Source organism: Musca domestica, unplaced genomic scaffold, assembly GCF_030504385.1.
Source record: "Musca domestica strain aabys unplaced genomic scaffold, Musca_domestica.polishedcontigs.V.1.1 14, whole genome shotgun sequence".
Taxonomy (NCBI): Eukaryota; Metazoa; Arthropoda; class Insecta; order Diptera; family Muscidae; genus Musca; species Musca domestica.
The window spans coordinates 113,269-128,742 of NW_026712192.1; the positions used below are offsets into that span (position 1 = coordinate 113,269).

General features: G+C 33.4%; 3 protein-coding genes across 14 annotated transcripts in view; 1 reads left to right on the forward strand and 2 right to left on the reverse strand.

Annotated features, from left to right (window-relative positions):
• Positions 1-1,766: 1,766 nt before the first annotated feature.
• Positions 1,767-3,373, forward strand: LOC131801071 (putative nuclease HARBI1). Its single transcript, XM_059119050.1, has 4 exons — positions 1,767-2,133; positions 2,200-2,638; positions 2,723-2,867; positions 2,926-3,373. Exons 1-4 carry the CDS (start codon positions 2,000-2,002, stop codon positions 3,312-3,314), a joined length of 1,107 nt encoding a protein of 368 aa, XP_058975033.1. The 5' UTR covers positions 1,767-1,999; the 3' UTR covers positions 3,315-3,373.
• A 51-nt stretch (positions 3,374-3,424) lies between these two features.
• On the reverse strand, positions 3,425-4,819 carry LOC131801072 (uncharacterized). The gene is made up of 3 exons (XM_059119051.1): positions 4,559-4,819; positions 4,318-4,498; positions 3,425-4,254 (listed from the first exon to the last, which is right to left on the reverse strand). Coding segments are annotated over exons 1-3 (798 nt in total). The 5' UTR covers positions 4,561-4,819; the 3' UTR covers positions 3,425-3,639.
• Positions 4,820-6,913: 2,094 nt separating this feature from the next.
• Positions 6,914-15,474, reverse strand: part of LOC101901288 (uncharacterized protein DDB_G0283357) — a 162,249-nt gene continuing 153,688 nt past the window's right edge. For 11 of the 12 annotated variants that reach the window (XM_059119062.1, XM_059119061.1, XM_059119059.1 and 8 more), the window contains one exon: positions 6,914-15,293. In XM_059119062.1, coding sequence (XP_058975045.1) covers positions 15,243-15,293 — 51 coding nt within the window. In that variant the 3' untranslated portion in view covers positions 6,914-15,242. The remainder of the gene's footprint in view (positions 15,294-15,474) is intronic. The other variant, XR_009341689.1, reaches the window with a different exon arrangement.

A 15,474-nucleotide genomic window follows, 5' to 3' on the forward strand; every position in this document is an offset into this window, starting at 1 on the left:
TAAATATACATACAATAAATGTAAAGAATTTAGCTTTACATATGACTTAACATTTGTTCCAGTACCTGCAAGAGTCTACTAGTTTTGAAATTTTCTTCGATATCATAAAGGGAAAATCGTTTATCGTAGTGACAACTTTTACTTTCTTGCAGTCCTGGAACAGACCAATTATGTGTATACTAGCCTTAAGAATTTAAACGTGTTAAGTTAGCAACCAAAAACACATAATTTTCACCTGTTAAACACCACTTTCGAGTGACGAAACGATTAAATCCAGATATATGGTTTATTCTGAGATTTGCAGTGAAATTTTGTGTAGAATATTTCCTTTTATGAAACTTTCTGTCTTAAACTAAATTTTGGATTACTTTCACGCTCAAAAAAAAAAAAAGAACGAGAAATCAAAAATTTGGGAAATATTTTCGGTTTTTTGGCTACATTGACACCGTTTAGGTAAGATTTAGACTTTTGAAGTCTTCTAGGAGTTATAGTAGAGTTTTAAGAAAAATAAATTTGTAGAATATCTTGTCATGCTACGATCGCGTTTAAAAGGGAGTTTTTATTCATATTTTTAAATAAGGACCAAAAAGACTTCTTTTGTGTTTCGCTTGAGAGTTAGAGAGAGTTATCTGTTTTAATGCAGATGACACTATAAACTTAAAATGTAAGAAATTTAATACAATTCACAAAATTTCGAATCTTTGGAGAAAGAAGAGTGGCGGAACTGGTCGCATCTATTTTGGTTTCTTTGCGATGTAAACTTTCAAAGCGCCGAAGGCATGTATCTTCTTTTTTGTTAGCTCTGCTATTAGAATCTATTAGGTTTTTTTCTGAAAAAGTTTAACTTTATCGCAAAGTGTAATCTACAGCTTTTATCATTATAATGAAAAAAAGAATTTTCACACTGTGTTATTTACAATTTTGATCCATTATTGTCTAGGAACTGGAAGGAGTCCCGTATTTTCCATCTTCACAAATGAGCGAAGTATAGAAAAAATCGGTAAATCATTTTTCATATTGAAGTTTTTGAAGATGAGCAAAATCAACATCCCACACAAGAGGTCCAAATTTTCCATAGAGAATAATTTACCCCATAAAAAGAAGATAGTTATTCGAATTTTGCTTCAACTTTGCCTGTCGTGATATTTTATCAGTGCCAGGTCAGGTGCTATAATGGACATTATCGGAAGACTCCTTCTGGTACTTCCCCCACAAAGGATCAACATTTTAAAAATCAAAACGCTTATAAAATTAGAAAAAAAAAATCACCCGATTCTCTTCGAATTTCACAAATTCCGATATTTGTGATAGATGATATATAACTCCAACTTACTCCAAAATATCTCTGGTTAAAGCCCATTAAGGTAGCCGATTTTTTTAAAACTAGGGCTCGAACCGGATCAGCAGAATCCCAACATCGAAATTTCGAATAACCCAAACGCTCTCAAAATCCTTCTTGTTCAAGTTCATGTTCGTCCTTAAACCATAAACCCCCGGAATTCATAACTACGATAAGTTAGTCAGTTATTGTAAGTTTTAAGATTTTTATAGAAACCATGTACTGCACAAAAAAAAATGAAATATTTGTCATTACTAATTCTGGGTTTTCGTTTGTCATTCTTCGCTATTGTTTGCATTGCGGTGTCCTATTTTCGAGTTATGTTGCAAAAGCACCTGCTCAATATCACTGAGTACTAAATTGTGTTCTTATCGTATTTTCCTTTCCCATCAAGCTTTTTTTCGCAGCGGAATATACAGCCCGATTCTGAATACTCCCCGGGAGATTATTCCCGGGGAGATTATTTTTCCCGGGAATAAAATCCTCCTATTCTAAACAAACGGGGAGAATGGTAATAAGGGAGAGAGAATTTCGATTATTCGAAGTCAGCTGTTTTGCGTCAGCTGTTTTGTTTGGCTAACAATTTGCAAATATTTTTATGACTTCAAAAGCATAAAGTGATTAAAAATAAAAAAAGAACTATAAAAAAACAATTTAAAAATGTTTAGTGTTGCGTTTGTGATGCTAGCTGATGCAGAAAACGCTGAAGTGCAGCAGCAGGAGAAAAATATGCAAAGGATAGAAAGGAGAAGGTTACGCGATGCCATCAACCCACTTGAGTTGCCTCAATCTTTGTAAGTACATACATGAATAAACTATTATTAAATTTTATTTATTAACAAGAATCTTACTTTTCAAAGATTTGAAAAATATTATAGGGTAAACAAACCGGCATTCAAGTATCTGTTGGGCGTGTTAACTTCCAACATTCAACCTAAACGTAAGTCATTTGCAGTTTCTCCTGTTGTGAAACTAAGTGCGGCTCTACGCTTCTTTGCGGAAGGCGGGTACCAAACAGGCATAGGAAAAGATTGCGACGTGTCTGTGGCCCAGTGTAGTCTTAGCAAAGTTCTCACGGAAGTCATAAATATATTTGAGAAACATCTCTGCCCAAAATGGATAAGGTTCTGCAGAACGGAAGAGGAGAAACGTAAAATTGCTTTAGCGCTTTATATAAAGCATGGCATTCCGAGCGTTATAGGATGCGTTGACGGAACACATGTCCGCATTATTGCTCCCTCCGCCAATAAGCACTTATATTACAACAGGAAGGGCTACTATAGTTTGAATGTTATGCTGGTAAGTAGTTTCGCTGATTGTTTGTGTTCAAGATATTCATCGGAATGATCAATAATTGATTTTTAACAACAACAAAAATTACAGGTGTGTGATCATGAGTTGAGGATTCAGTACGTGGATGCATCGCATCCTGGGGCGTGCCACGATTCATTCATTTGGAATACCAGCGAGTTGCGAGCCCACCTTGAGGAAGTCTATCGAACAGGCGGTAGTAAATATTGGCTCCTTGGTAAGGTTTTGAATGACAACAGAAAGTATTCACAAATTAATATTTTATTTTTTACTAGGAGATGCAGGGTATTCTCTAGAACCGTGGCTTTTGACCCCTCATAGATGTCCACAGGATGAATCAGTTGAAATTAAATTCAATGAAATCCATTCAAAGTGCCGCAATGTAGTTGAACGCACCAATGGCGTTTTGAAAAATAGATGGAGGTGCATTCTTGGTGCTAGGGAGTTGCACTATTCTCCTGAAAAAGCCGCAAAAATCACAAATGTTTGCTGTGCCTTGCATAATATATGCATTCATTTCAAATGCAATACTGACGTCAACGATGTTGAACATGTTGATAGTATTAGCATACAATATAGTGATAGTGATGTAGTATCCTTGGCCACGCAGCAGTATTTGTCGGTTGCCCAAAATATTAGAAATAATATTGGACATAATCTGTAGTAGATATTCCCCTAAATTTAGACTCAGACACTAATAAACGGCAATCAATCACTTATATATATTGCGACAGCCTAATGTATATTTGTAAATTAAAATAATAAAACATAGGATTAGTTATCACATAGGAATAGCATCACATTTTATTTTAAACAAACTAAAAAACAATTCAAAAACAACCAAAAAAAAACTCAATAAAATTCATGTTCAAAAACAAACAAAAAGAAAACACATAAATTCATATTCTAAAACTAAAAACAAAACTAATACTATTTACAGGTACGTTCATATGCACGTTTTCAGTCTGTGTGTATGTGTATATATATATTCAGGTACTTTCTAGATTATTTTTCAGTTCTTCCAGTTCTAAGAGTCGGCGGTTCTTTTCAATTTTATCCTCCACTTCTCTTAGCCGCAATTTTTCCATAATTAAATTGTGCCTTTTCTGCTCTTTTAGTTCTTCCTTTTTGACTTCATAAAGGCGGTCAATAGAACGATACACCTTTTTTGAAATTTGTTGCTGCTCAATCATTGCATCCAACATACGTTTCTGAATGTCTATCTCTTCTGATAGAACGTCGCGAGCGGATGCCTGTGTATTGAAATGCTGGCCACTTATTTTAATTTTTTTCGCCGGCGGCTTTTGCGGAGTGTCTTCATTGCTGTGCACCGCAGGACATTCAGCCTCCTCTCCGTCTGGCTCTAGCAACTCCAGAATTTCATTTGGAAGGCGTTCTGGGTTCTGTATTGTAGAAGTGGAAGATCCTAACCCATACTTGATGGCCACACCTTCCACTGACTCCTTCATGCCAACCAAATCGTATATGGCCTCTTCGTTTGCAGAAAACTTCTGCTCCATGTTGGGGCCTCCACCAGTTCCTCTGGAGTATTTGAGGTTTTGTGCCGCCTTCTGCCGTACATACTTTTTTTGATCGGCCCATACCTGAAAAAGGTTTTGCATTTTTGTCATTTGTGCATTGTACAAATCAAATTTTGTGGTACATACCTTCTTCCACTCGGCAACACTTTTTGATGGTGGCCCGGCAGCATTTAATTCCGCCTCCAAATTGCGCCATACCCGGTTTAGCTCCTCTTTTCCTCCCTTAAACCAACCTCGCGCAATATCGCTATGTAATTGCATAGAGGTAAGCAGAATGTCTAACTGCTTTTTGTTTGTTGTTTTTGACCTGAAAGTAAAAATAAATGTTTTTTTTTTTCATTTTTCATGAAAAATTTTAAATACTTACATTTTTTGGCACAACTCGCTTGCAATTTTTTGGCGGAATTATTCCCAAAATTCGTTATCACATTCGCCCTTTTATTGACATTCATAATACCTACTTTTTTCCCGGGGAAGAGTTTCCCATTTTCGAAGTTCATTTAGAATAAGGGAGAAGGGAAAAGGGAAAAAATTCCCCGGGAGATTTTATTTAGAATAGGGGAACAGGGAATAGGGAAAAAATTCCCAGGGAATTGTCATTAAGAATCGGGGTGATAGAGTAAATCCTCTGAATACTTGACTGTTTTATATTTGGCTGGAAAATCACAAGTGGCTATCGTTAGAGCACCCCAGCATTTAAATGTGAATAAATCTTTTTGTGTCTCGTACCATCCATCGCTCGTTACCGTGATACTGGTAGCATAGCGCGACGTCAAGGAAGTCGACGGAAGAAAACAGCAACATCAGCAGAAATTGTTCGAAAAGTAAAGAAGTGACTTGATCGAAACCCGCGTAGCAGTGGTCGAAAAATCGTGAGCTGAGCATATCGCAATATTTCATTCGGCAAATATTGAAAAATGAGCTCGGGACAAAGCCATTGTAATTCCAAAAAGTGCAAGAACTTACACCGCAAGAGAAAGAAAATAGACTCAAAAGAGCTAAAGAGTAGCTTCGCTTGGCCGAAAGTGGTGAATTTGGTTTCCTCCGATGAGAAAACATTCGTTGTCCAGCAGCTTGTAAACAAACAAAATGATCGTGTTTACTTGCCAAAGAAGTCAGCTGAAAATGTGCACCTTTGGTTGTCCACTACACCGGCCATGGTGATGGTGTGGCCCGCCATAACAGCCGATGGCCGCTCTCCGCTCGTAGTAATCGACCGTAGCATCAGAAGAAATACCGAATATTATCGGGAAAATATTCTGGAGGGTGTATTAAAGCCATGGGCACGCAAACATTTTGGCCTTAGACCTTGGACATTCCAATAGGACTCAGCACCATCGCACTCAGCACGCGCCACCCAAGAATTGTTACAAAATGAGGTTCCTCGCTTCATTTCTGACCACCAAAATCTCCGGCTACCAATCCGTTGGACTATTGTGTCTGGAGTATTTTGGAAAACAAGGTTTGCACTAAAAAATACCAAAGTGTTGATAACCTCAGGCAAGCGCTTCGGCGCGAATGGGCCAAAATAACGCAGAGCAACATTCGGGCAGCGTGTGACGGTTTCATTGGCCATTTCGAACAAATCTAAACTTATTCTAAAATTTGATCCTATTCCCGACAATTTCAGCTTTCATTCAAAAAAAAAAAAACATTAAGTTAAAGAAAAATGTCAGAATTATGGCTTTTGGCTTTTTTGCAGTTTTTTTATCTCACCCTGTATAAACCAATATTGATATATCGAATTATCAAATACCCCATTGTTATGCATTTCATGTGAAATATATTTCCAAAACCTTAAAAAATCTTAAATAGGACAGTACCTATTGCTCAATTTTTTTACTGGGCTGACATACGCAAGAGTGAAATAATAAAATGCTGTTCCCCCAATAACTTCCCAAAAAACAGAACTAAATTGTATTTTTGATCATACCTTCTGCTCCCCCTTCTCTTAGATAAATAAAGAGAATCTGAATTTGTCAACATATTTTTGTAAAAAAAAAAAACAAAAGAAGAAAACTAAAACTGCTGCTGCATATTGGTCGCTCAATGTAAAAAAGTGGTCTCAGTTGTGGTGGAGGTGTGATGGGAGTATAAATATCATCATTAGTCCATATAGAAAATAGAATCTGTTTGTTTTTGTATTCGTTTTGGTTTTTCTAGGTAGGCAATTGTTGTCTGTTTGAATAAAGTTTTGTCATGTGTTTTTTTTTTTTACAAATATTTATTTGAATTTTTTTTTATTTAATTTGTTTTTTGTTTGTTTTTATTTTGTTTTTGTTTTTTTAATATATAGATTAATTTATTAATTTTAAATTTACACATTTAAACATACATTAATACGTTATTATTTTTTATATAATTCTTCTTATAACTTATTAAAAATTATTAATTATTATTTATAATAATTATAATTTAGTTATTTATATTCAATTACATTATATGTATATTAAATATATTTATATATTTCTATATGTATGTATATATTTGTTGTTTTTGTTTTGTAATTATATTTATAACTATAGATTAATTACGAGGGGGGAGGGGGCATTTATCTTTTTACAAATTGCATTTAGTTTTATGTGCTTTATATATATTTTTTAAATTTTGTTTGTTTTTTATTAATGTATATATAACTTGACTATATTTCCACTTGATTTTCTTGTTTTTTTAGAAATTTATTTCCTTTTATTATTTTTTTTTTTTCAATATGTATATAGTGTTTTGTTTTTATGATTTTTCTTTCTTTCGATTTTAGTTACTAATTTTTTGTAATTCTGCTTAAATTATTACACACAGATAAATTTATTTGGGGGGGTATTTTTTTTTTCTTTTGATTGGTGGTAGTGGTGGTGGTGGGGGGAGTTTTTCTTTCCATGTAATGATAAACATTTAAAAGAGAGAGAGAGAAAAAAATCGAGGAGTAGAAAAGTGTTGGAGGGGAGGATATGAAAGTCCATGGACTGATTACGCCAAAGCCATCATTTAACGGAAAAGTTGTCTAGAACAAAATTTAATTTATGGTCAGATATTTATCGGTGTCAGACTTTGGGGAAAATCATTCTTTCGCCAGAAAAGAAATTAATTTTTAGATTTTTTTTTTTGTAATGAGCAATAGAATTGAGGTTTCTTAAAAGAGGGGTAAAATAGTTTAAAAGAAATTATTTGAGTAGTTTTTCTTTATAAACTTTTTGTTACATATATAGAACTTAACATTGTGGATATTTTTTTTTGTTTCACTGTAATAATAGTTAGTGTTATTTCTTTATTTATTTTTATTGGCTTTTGTAATTTTTGTTGATTTTTTTTTCAATTTATTTTTCTGTTTTGATTATTTTTTTGTAGTTTTTTTTTTGTGGTTGCTTTCCATAACATAACCTAAAAACAAGTGAAATAAAAGGCTATAATTGTTAGATGATCTACCAACTCAACACATATAAAAAATACTGTAATGATTTGAAAAAAGTGATTTATTCAACGAAAACCTTAATTCATTCATGGCGGATATATTGTCCAGTCTCAAGATATAAAAAAAACAACATACAAATACTTTGCCTACCAAAGCTATCTTACTTAGGAGAAGAGGAAATCTAATAACGCTGTCCTTTCTTGGTCTGCCAATGTTTTCTAATTTAGATTCTTTACATGGATCCTGCAGAAAAGTGAGGTTATGGGTTATCATTATTTACAAGATTTTATGCAAAACTAGTAAAATAGTATCAGTCGGTTTTGACGACAGATGTATACCCCACGAGCCTTGAGTTATGATTATTCAAACTGTTGACCCTTTATGGGGGAGGTTTCGAAGCAGTTGGCCAACTCGTATCTGACCTAACACTGATATAAATATTACAATGTGCCAGATTTGGACTATATCGACTATTTCTTATACTTTATGTGAGATATGTGCGAATTTTTGGAAAATGTGGAAATATGCAGAAGGTAACAGATATGGCGGACCGAATTATTTCATTTTCATATTACATTTAATTGTTATGTTCAAAATTTATGTATCAGATTTTGGGTTAAAAGAAATATTTAGATATAGAATGTTGTAAAGAATCGCCGACTTGTTTGGCAAGTTATGACAGCAGATATAAGCATTGGAAATTGTGACCCTTTGTGGGTGAGGTACCAGAAGGGGTTGGCAGATATATATCATCTTCACAACAGATCTTGTGTAATCAAAAATATTTGGATGTGTGAAATTTGAAGTGAGTTGGATGCTTATTTTGCTTTCTTTGAGCGTATTGCTTTTCAAAAATCTTAAACCCTGTGTAGGGAAGGTATCAGAAGAAATGGTCCGATCTGTATCATTTTATAACAGATCTTGTGTTGATGGAAATATTGAGATGTACCAAGTCTTAATGAAATTGGATGATAATTTCGCGATTTATGAGCTTCTACGATATTCAAAATTTTGACCCTTTGTGGGGGAGGTACCAGTAGGAGTGGACCGATATATTCCATCTTCACACCAGAGCTTAGCTTAAAAATATCGCGACATGTGTAATTTGAAGGCAATCAAACACTTACATCACAATCTATAGGAGTCATAATTATTGAAAATGTTGACCCCTTGTGGGGGAGGTACTTGATGGAGTTGACCGACATTGTCCATTTTCGCACCTGACTTAGCACTGAAGCAAATATTAAGATTTGCAAAGTTGCAGCAGAATCGGATTATCGTTTCCCGTTCTGTGCAGTAAAACATTTTTTTTTTGTTTTTTGAAAATTTCGACGTTTTGTAGGGGAAGTACCAGAATTAGTGGATCAATATTGTCCATTTCTAAACTCGATTTAAGTTTGATAATAATATTACGATGTACCAAGTTTAAACCAAATCGGATACTACCTTCGAGATTTATCGTGCGCATCAGCCAGACAGACAGACGGACATCGCTAGATCGACTCCAAATGTCCTGAAATAGATTTGGTCCAAAGAGACCTAGGGTCTATATGGCTGAGGGTATAAAAACATATGGAAACCGGGCTTCAGCAAATTGAAAAATTCGGTTGAATGTGGAAAATTCCATTCAATTTGGGCTGATATTACATATCTGATACACAATAACCGTGAAATCGGATGAAGATATATATGGATGCTATATCCAAACCTATATCTGATCCAATTTTTCTCAAATTTGAAGTACTTGTTTCTAGACTGAACTCGGTCGGATGTGCCGGAATACATCCTATTTGAATGTATATGGCACACACATATGGCGCACAATAAGGACCAAGTTATATATGAGGGTTTTATGTAGATTTGGACCGATTATTACCAATTTCAAAGGGGATTAGTCCTAGGACCAAACAAAAAATTGTGAAAAATTTCATTTCATAAATCGACTCAGAATGTGATTCTATGGAGATTTTGAAAAGATTCATGGATCTATTACGTTTCCTCCTGCATTACATCATGCCCTGTGCCACAATGTGGTGTAGAGTATAAATAGAGGATTGTGTTATTCTGCCAAATCATTCCCGATTTAAAGTCGAATGAAAATTGCGAAAAATTAATACCATTAGAATGGCCCAAGGAACTATTTTAAAATTTAAAATCATTCTACTTCATTGCAACATATTTTGTTAAATTTAGTCAAAATTGGAATTGGGGTTAATCTCTTAAATCACATTTTGTGGTATTATTCTTAAATATTCATAAGAGGCATAAATTTTCAACTGCTAAACGGAGATAATCTTCCTTTTATTAAAAAAATAATCCCTTAACATAACCCCACTTCTGGAAATGAAACTTTCTGAAATCACTTTGATGAGATTTGAAAATCTAATGAAAAGGACCGCATTTAATGACATTTTAATAGCCTGAGGTAATATTTTGTCAAAGTTGCAATTTATGTTTTGAGGTATTTGTAATTGTTTTCTTTTAAAAAATAACTCACTTCTGGAAGTAAGACCTCCTTTTGTTGAGAAATTAAAGTCTTTTTATTTGATTTCAATTTGTCATCAAAAGAAAGTCTCAATTCCTGAAATGGGGTTATGGTCACATTTAACACCATTTTAATGGCCTAAGAAATTATTTAATCCTCTTAATTTACTACAACTTCTTAAGGTTGTTCGATATTGTAAAAATTTATAATTGGAATTAATCTCTTAAAACCTTCCAAAGTACTAAAAATTCTATTTCAATTTCCATAAAAGGGAAAATTTTTCTAATTTTCTTTTTTTTTCTAATCTAAAAAATGACGATTTCAAACATTTTCTTAAAAAATAAAGGAACCAGCCAAGTTTTAGTATAGAAATATTTGTTTACACTTTTCAAGAGACTGGATACTCAACCATATTTTCTCAATATAAATATCTTCTTCGTCATTTTCTAAAGCTACATTTTTCAAATCATTACAGTATGAATATAGATTTAGATATGGTAGATTAACAATTAGTATATTGTGGTAGTGTGTGTGTTTTTGGTTTTACTAAAACAAATAATAATTAAAATTTAAAAATCAAAATTAAAATTTAAAAACGGGAGGGAGTTAGGTTGGCTTCTTCTTTCTTTGCATGTAGTCATTGTGGTGATGATGGTGATGTTATTCGTTTTGCTTCTTGTTCATGTGAGAAAGAGAGGAGTAGGGGAGGATCATTACGGGGGGAGGTGACTATTTTTTTTTTTTTGTAGTTTTGTTTTAATTATTTCTTAATTTGTAGGGTTTTTGTTTATTTGTTGTAATAAAAACTATATTTTCTTTATTATTTCTATAATTCTTTAAACATTTAATATTGTTGTGGTTGTATTGTTTTTAATTTATTTTTTTTTGTTTAGTATTATTTTTTTCTTATAAAGCGTTGCCTTTTTTTGGTGGTTTCTGTTACAAAACAGCGTTGAAAAACAACATGTTTTCATTTTGTTTTTATTTTTTTTTTTTGTGTTTTTGTTATAGTATCCGAATTATTTTCCATTCGTTTTGTTTTTTTTTTTTTCTTTAATTGAAACCAAATTTTATTTGAAAATGAAAACATAACAATTCTTATTTTTATATTTCCATATGATATTGTTTGTTTATAAAAAAAAAGAATAGGGATATGCCAAAAACGGAAACTCTTGAAGGTTGAGGTGATATTTTTGGGGAAAACTTCATGGCATGTGTGATGGATGAATGGAGAAATGGTAATAAATGTTTGTGTGTTTGATGGGTGGTATTTAAAACTTTTTCAAATTTCGGAAATTATATCATTTTCAAATGTAATTGCATTTTTTTAATGCTTTTCAAATATTCGAAATATTTCAAGTTTCAATGTCTAGAAAAGGGATCCCCTTCTTTGATTTGTGCATGTACAATGGATTTATACAAGACCAACATATGGTCGGCCAAGAAGACTACCTTCGCTTTGCAAGACAAATAGAAGATTAAAAAAAAACCTTCTCGAAAACCCAAAATGCCCAAAATTTATACCATGGTAAGTCCTACTAGTTCAAAATTGGAATTGTGATTAAACTCTTTACAGCGCTGCTATTCTAATTTTCATAAAAGGCCCAGATTTTCAACTGCTTTAGGGTCAAAACCTTTCTTAAAATAATCCCTTGCCATAACCCCACTTCTGGGAATAGGACTTTCTGGGATCACTTTGATGAGGATAGAAAATAAAATGAAAAGGACCAAATTTATTAAAATTTTAATGGCGTGAGGAAATCAACTGAATTGGCAGGACGTGGATCCGAGTCAATCGATTAGGAGATCGAGAACTCAGTGAAAGCACCCTTGTGCCACTTCTTTCGAGCGACACATAAACATTATTCTAAGAAAATTTGTCAGGTGCTCTCTGAGAAAAGATCCAAGTCGTTCATATTCATTGCAAAATCAGACCTAAAACTTGGGGTGGGTTTAATCACAGGTCATTGTAACATAAGGGTCATGAGTTCGAATTGAGGTGATGACGATATCAATTACTCAGCCCCACTCTTTTCGGTGTTAGATATAGGCTTATGGGGAAGCAAATTCTGTATAATTTGTTTTCCATCTTCCGAAACAGGCATTTTTCAGTTATCCCCCAGACTAAAGTGGTTAAAGGCGATTACAAATAATTTGTTCTCTATATTTGAACAAATTAAAACCAGTAAGGAAAGGTCCAAAGGCGGGCGGGGCCGACTATATGATACCCAACACCTCTTTGCTTATGGCCGAAATACGTCGGAAAAGTGAAAATTAGATCCATTTAGGTTATATTAGCTGTTATTTACACAATAGACCTGAAATCGTATTAAGGATATATAAAAGGGCGCTATATCCAAATCTGAACAGATAAAAATTGCCAAAGGTATTTCCGAGCTCTATAAGATATCTGGTACCAAATACATTGTTGTCAAATGCATATTACGCATGTGAGGAACTTAAAACCCCAAATTGGATGAAACCGATACATGGGAGCTATAGCTATATCTGAACCGAATTTCACCAAATTTAGACAGAATTAGTGCGATGTGCCAAAATTCAGATCATTTGGACTGATATTGGCCATTTGGTGCACAATTAACCAAAAAATCGGTTGAAGATATATATGGGAGCTATATCCAAATCTGAAGCGATCTTGATAAAATTTGGCAAAGGTATTTCCAAGCTCCATAAGATATCTGGTACCAAAAATCATTGTTGTCGAATGCATATTACGCATGTGAGGAACTTAAAACCCCAAATTGGATGAAACCGATATATGGGAGCTATAGCTATATTTGAACCTATTTTCACCAAATTTTATGTACTTTCTTCTAGACAGAATTCGGTGCGATGTGCCAAAATTCCGATCATTTGGACTGAATTAACCCGAAATCGGTTGAAGATATATATGGGAGCTATATCCAAATCTGAACAGATAAAATTTGCCAAAGGTATTTCCGAGCTCTATAAGATATCTGGTACCGAATATCATTGTTGTCGAATGCATACTACGAATGTGAGGGATTTAAACACCAAATCGGATGAAATATATATATGGGGGGCATAGTTATATCTGTACCTATTTTCACCAAATTTGATGTACTTTCTTCTAGACAGAATTCGTTGCGATGTGCCAAAATTCGGGACTTTCGGAAAGATATTTGCCATTTGTTGCACAATTAACCCAAAATCGATTGAAGATATATATGGGAGCTATATCTAAATATTATCCGATTATCACCAATTTCAATAGGGATCGTCTTTGGGCCAAACAAATGCGACCTACATTTTGTTCACAAGAACACATGGATGGACAGGCGGACTGACATACATAAATCGACTCAGAGAGTGATTTTATGAAGATCCACAAAAGTAACTAAGGGTCTATCTCGCTTCCTTCTCTATGTTATAAACAATTGCACAAAGATATAATACCCTTACCACTATGTGGTGAGCCAACATTCAGGACTTTCGGACAGATATTGGCCATTTGATGCACAATTAACCCAAAATCGGTTGAAGATATATATGGGAGCTATATCTAAATATTATCCGATTATCAACAACTCCAATAGGGTTCGTCTTTGGGACAAACAAACGTTGTTTGGAAAATTTCATCTCAATCGGATAATAAATGCGACCTTCGTTTTGTTCACAAGAATAAATAATACCCTTACCATTATGTGGTGTAGGTTGTAAAAACAATATTTTAAGCATTACATTTGAAAATGATATTTATACGGTATATGGACCAAGGTCTATGAACAGGTTACACAGGTGGTGAATTATTAACACTTCAAAATAATTTATTTTCTGATACATTTTCACCCAGGAAAATTAATAAAAAGAATAACAACTTTTTTTTGCGGCCTCGAAATCAACAAAAATTATAATTGTTTTCAATTCTTTTTCACAAAGAATATTTTTTTAGGGTCCAACATTTTTTGAGGTTCATTTTGAAATCTCATCACAAAAACATATTTGGACAGCAAAATTGCTAGTCAGATGGTGGTCTTACTGTGTAACTGTTTTTCTTTTGGATCGTTTCCTCGCCAAAATACTTCTGACAGCAAGAACAAAATTCGAGTCTGAATTCCGCCATCTGTGTGGCCTTATAAAATAGACCTTGGTATGGACAATTCCGGATTACAAAAACAATACAATACTTTCTCTAACATTGTTGTGTTTTATTCTAGTGATTAGTTTCTGTTTAGTTTGTTTAAAAACGGAAATCGATGTTTTCTCTATATCTCTTCTATAATAATAATATGATGATGGGCGGATCTGTTTGTTTTTTTTTTTTGCGTTTCTTTCCTTTTTGTTGTTGTTGTTGTTGTTGTTTTCTCTATTATTATAAATATGTGGTAAATATATTTTCTCTCTTTCTCTACATAATTTGAAATTGTAGCGCTTTTAATTTTGTTACTTTCATATCTTTACAGAAAACAAAAAAAAAAATGGTTACTCGTTGCGAATTAAAAAAAAAACATGCTGTTTTATATAAGTGTGATTGATGGATGAATATTAAAAAAAGGATATTTCTCTTTTGTTTCATTTTGATTTGTTTTCTCTCTGGTATGGATTTTTGTAGATATTATGTTAATGTTGTGTGATAAGTAGTAGTAGATGACTGAATGAATGAATGCATGAAAACCTGCTGTTTAAAATCCTTTAAGAATCAGGATCCCTAAATTGCTGTTATTAGAACTTGATTGATGTTGTTTTATTTGTTATTTTCTACCTCTTTTTGTTGTAGCATTACTATTTGTTTTATTATTAGATTAGGTTGTTCTTTTGAGGTTGTGTTTTTGTTATGTATGGTGTGTTTTTGTTTGTTTCTTTGTTGTCACATGTCATGTTTGACAAAAGGTGGGAGCATTTTCATTTGTTGTTGTTCTTGTTAATATTCTTCATTCTTTCTTTCTTTATAGTAGTACCTAATAGTAGAAGATATTAGCAGCTATTCGACGACGCTGATGATGATGATGACTCAAAACTCTTCATTTTCACCCTGGATAAAGTTCTTGTAGTTTTGTTTCTTAGGTTAAAAAAGAGAGAGTGAGGTGTGTAGAATAGGTTTCCATTATTACAACCATTTGCCAGTAGTCCATTTTCATTTTAGATGTAGTACATGTAGTTTAAATGGTGTGGAATTCAGTTTGTGGTAGCTGCAGCCTCTGTGCGCCAAGCAGCAACATGTGAAGGCTACAAGAGAAAGAAAAATGTCAATAATTAATGTGGATTGCCAAGGAGATTTGTAAACTATTAAATTGTGGTTCACATCATTTAAACCCAGATAACACTAAGATGCTGTTGGAATTACTAATTTACCAGCCAAAAGTTTAATGCCAAAGAAAGTACTTCAATCATGAGTTCGAATCAAATG

Excerpts from the sequence above, each read along its gene's own strand:
- LOC131801072 (XM_059119051.1), bottom strand. Across the intron at positions 4,255-4,317 it reads GTGTTGCCGAGTGGAAGAAG|GTATGGGCCGATCAAAAAAA; the intron begins GTATGTACCACA and ends AACCTTTTTCAG.
- LOC131801071 (XM_059119050.1), top strand. The coding sequence starts at position 2,000 with ATGTTTAGTGTTGCGTTTGTGATGCTAGCTGATGCAGAAAACGCTGAA. Across the intron at positions 2,134-2,199 it reads CTTGAGTTGCCTCAATCTTT|ATTTGAAAAATATTATAGGG; the intron begins GTAAGTACATAC and ends TACTTTTCAAAG. Across the intron at positions 2,868-2,925 it reads TAGTAAATATTGGCTCCTTG|GAGATGCAGGGTATTCTCTA; the intron begins GTAAGGTTTTGA and ends ATTTTTTACTAG.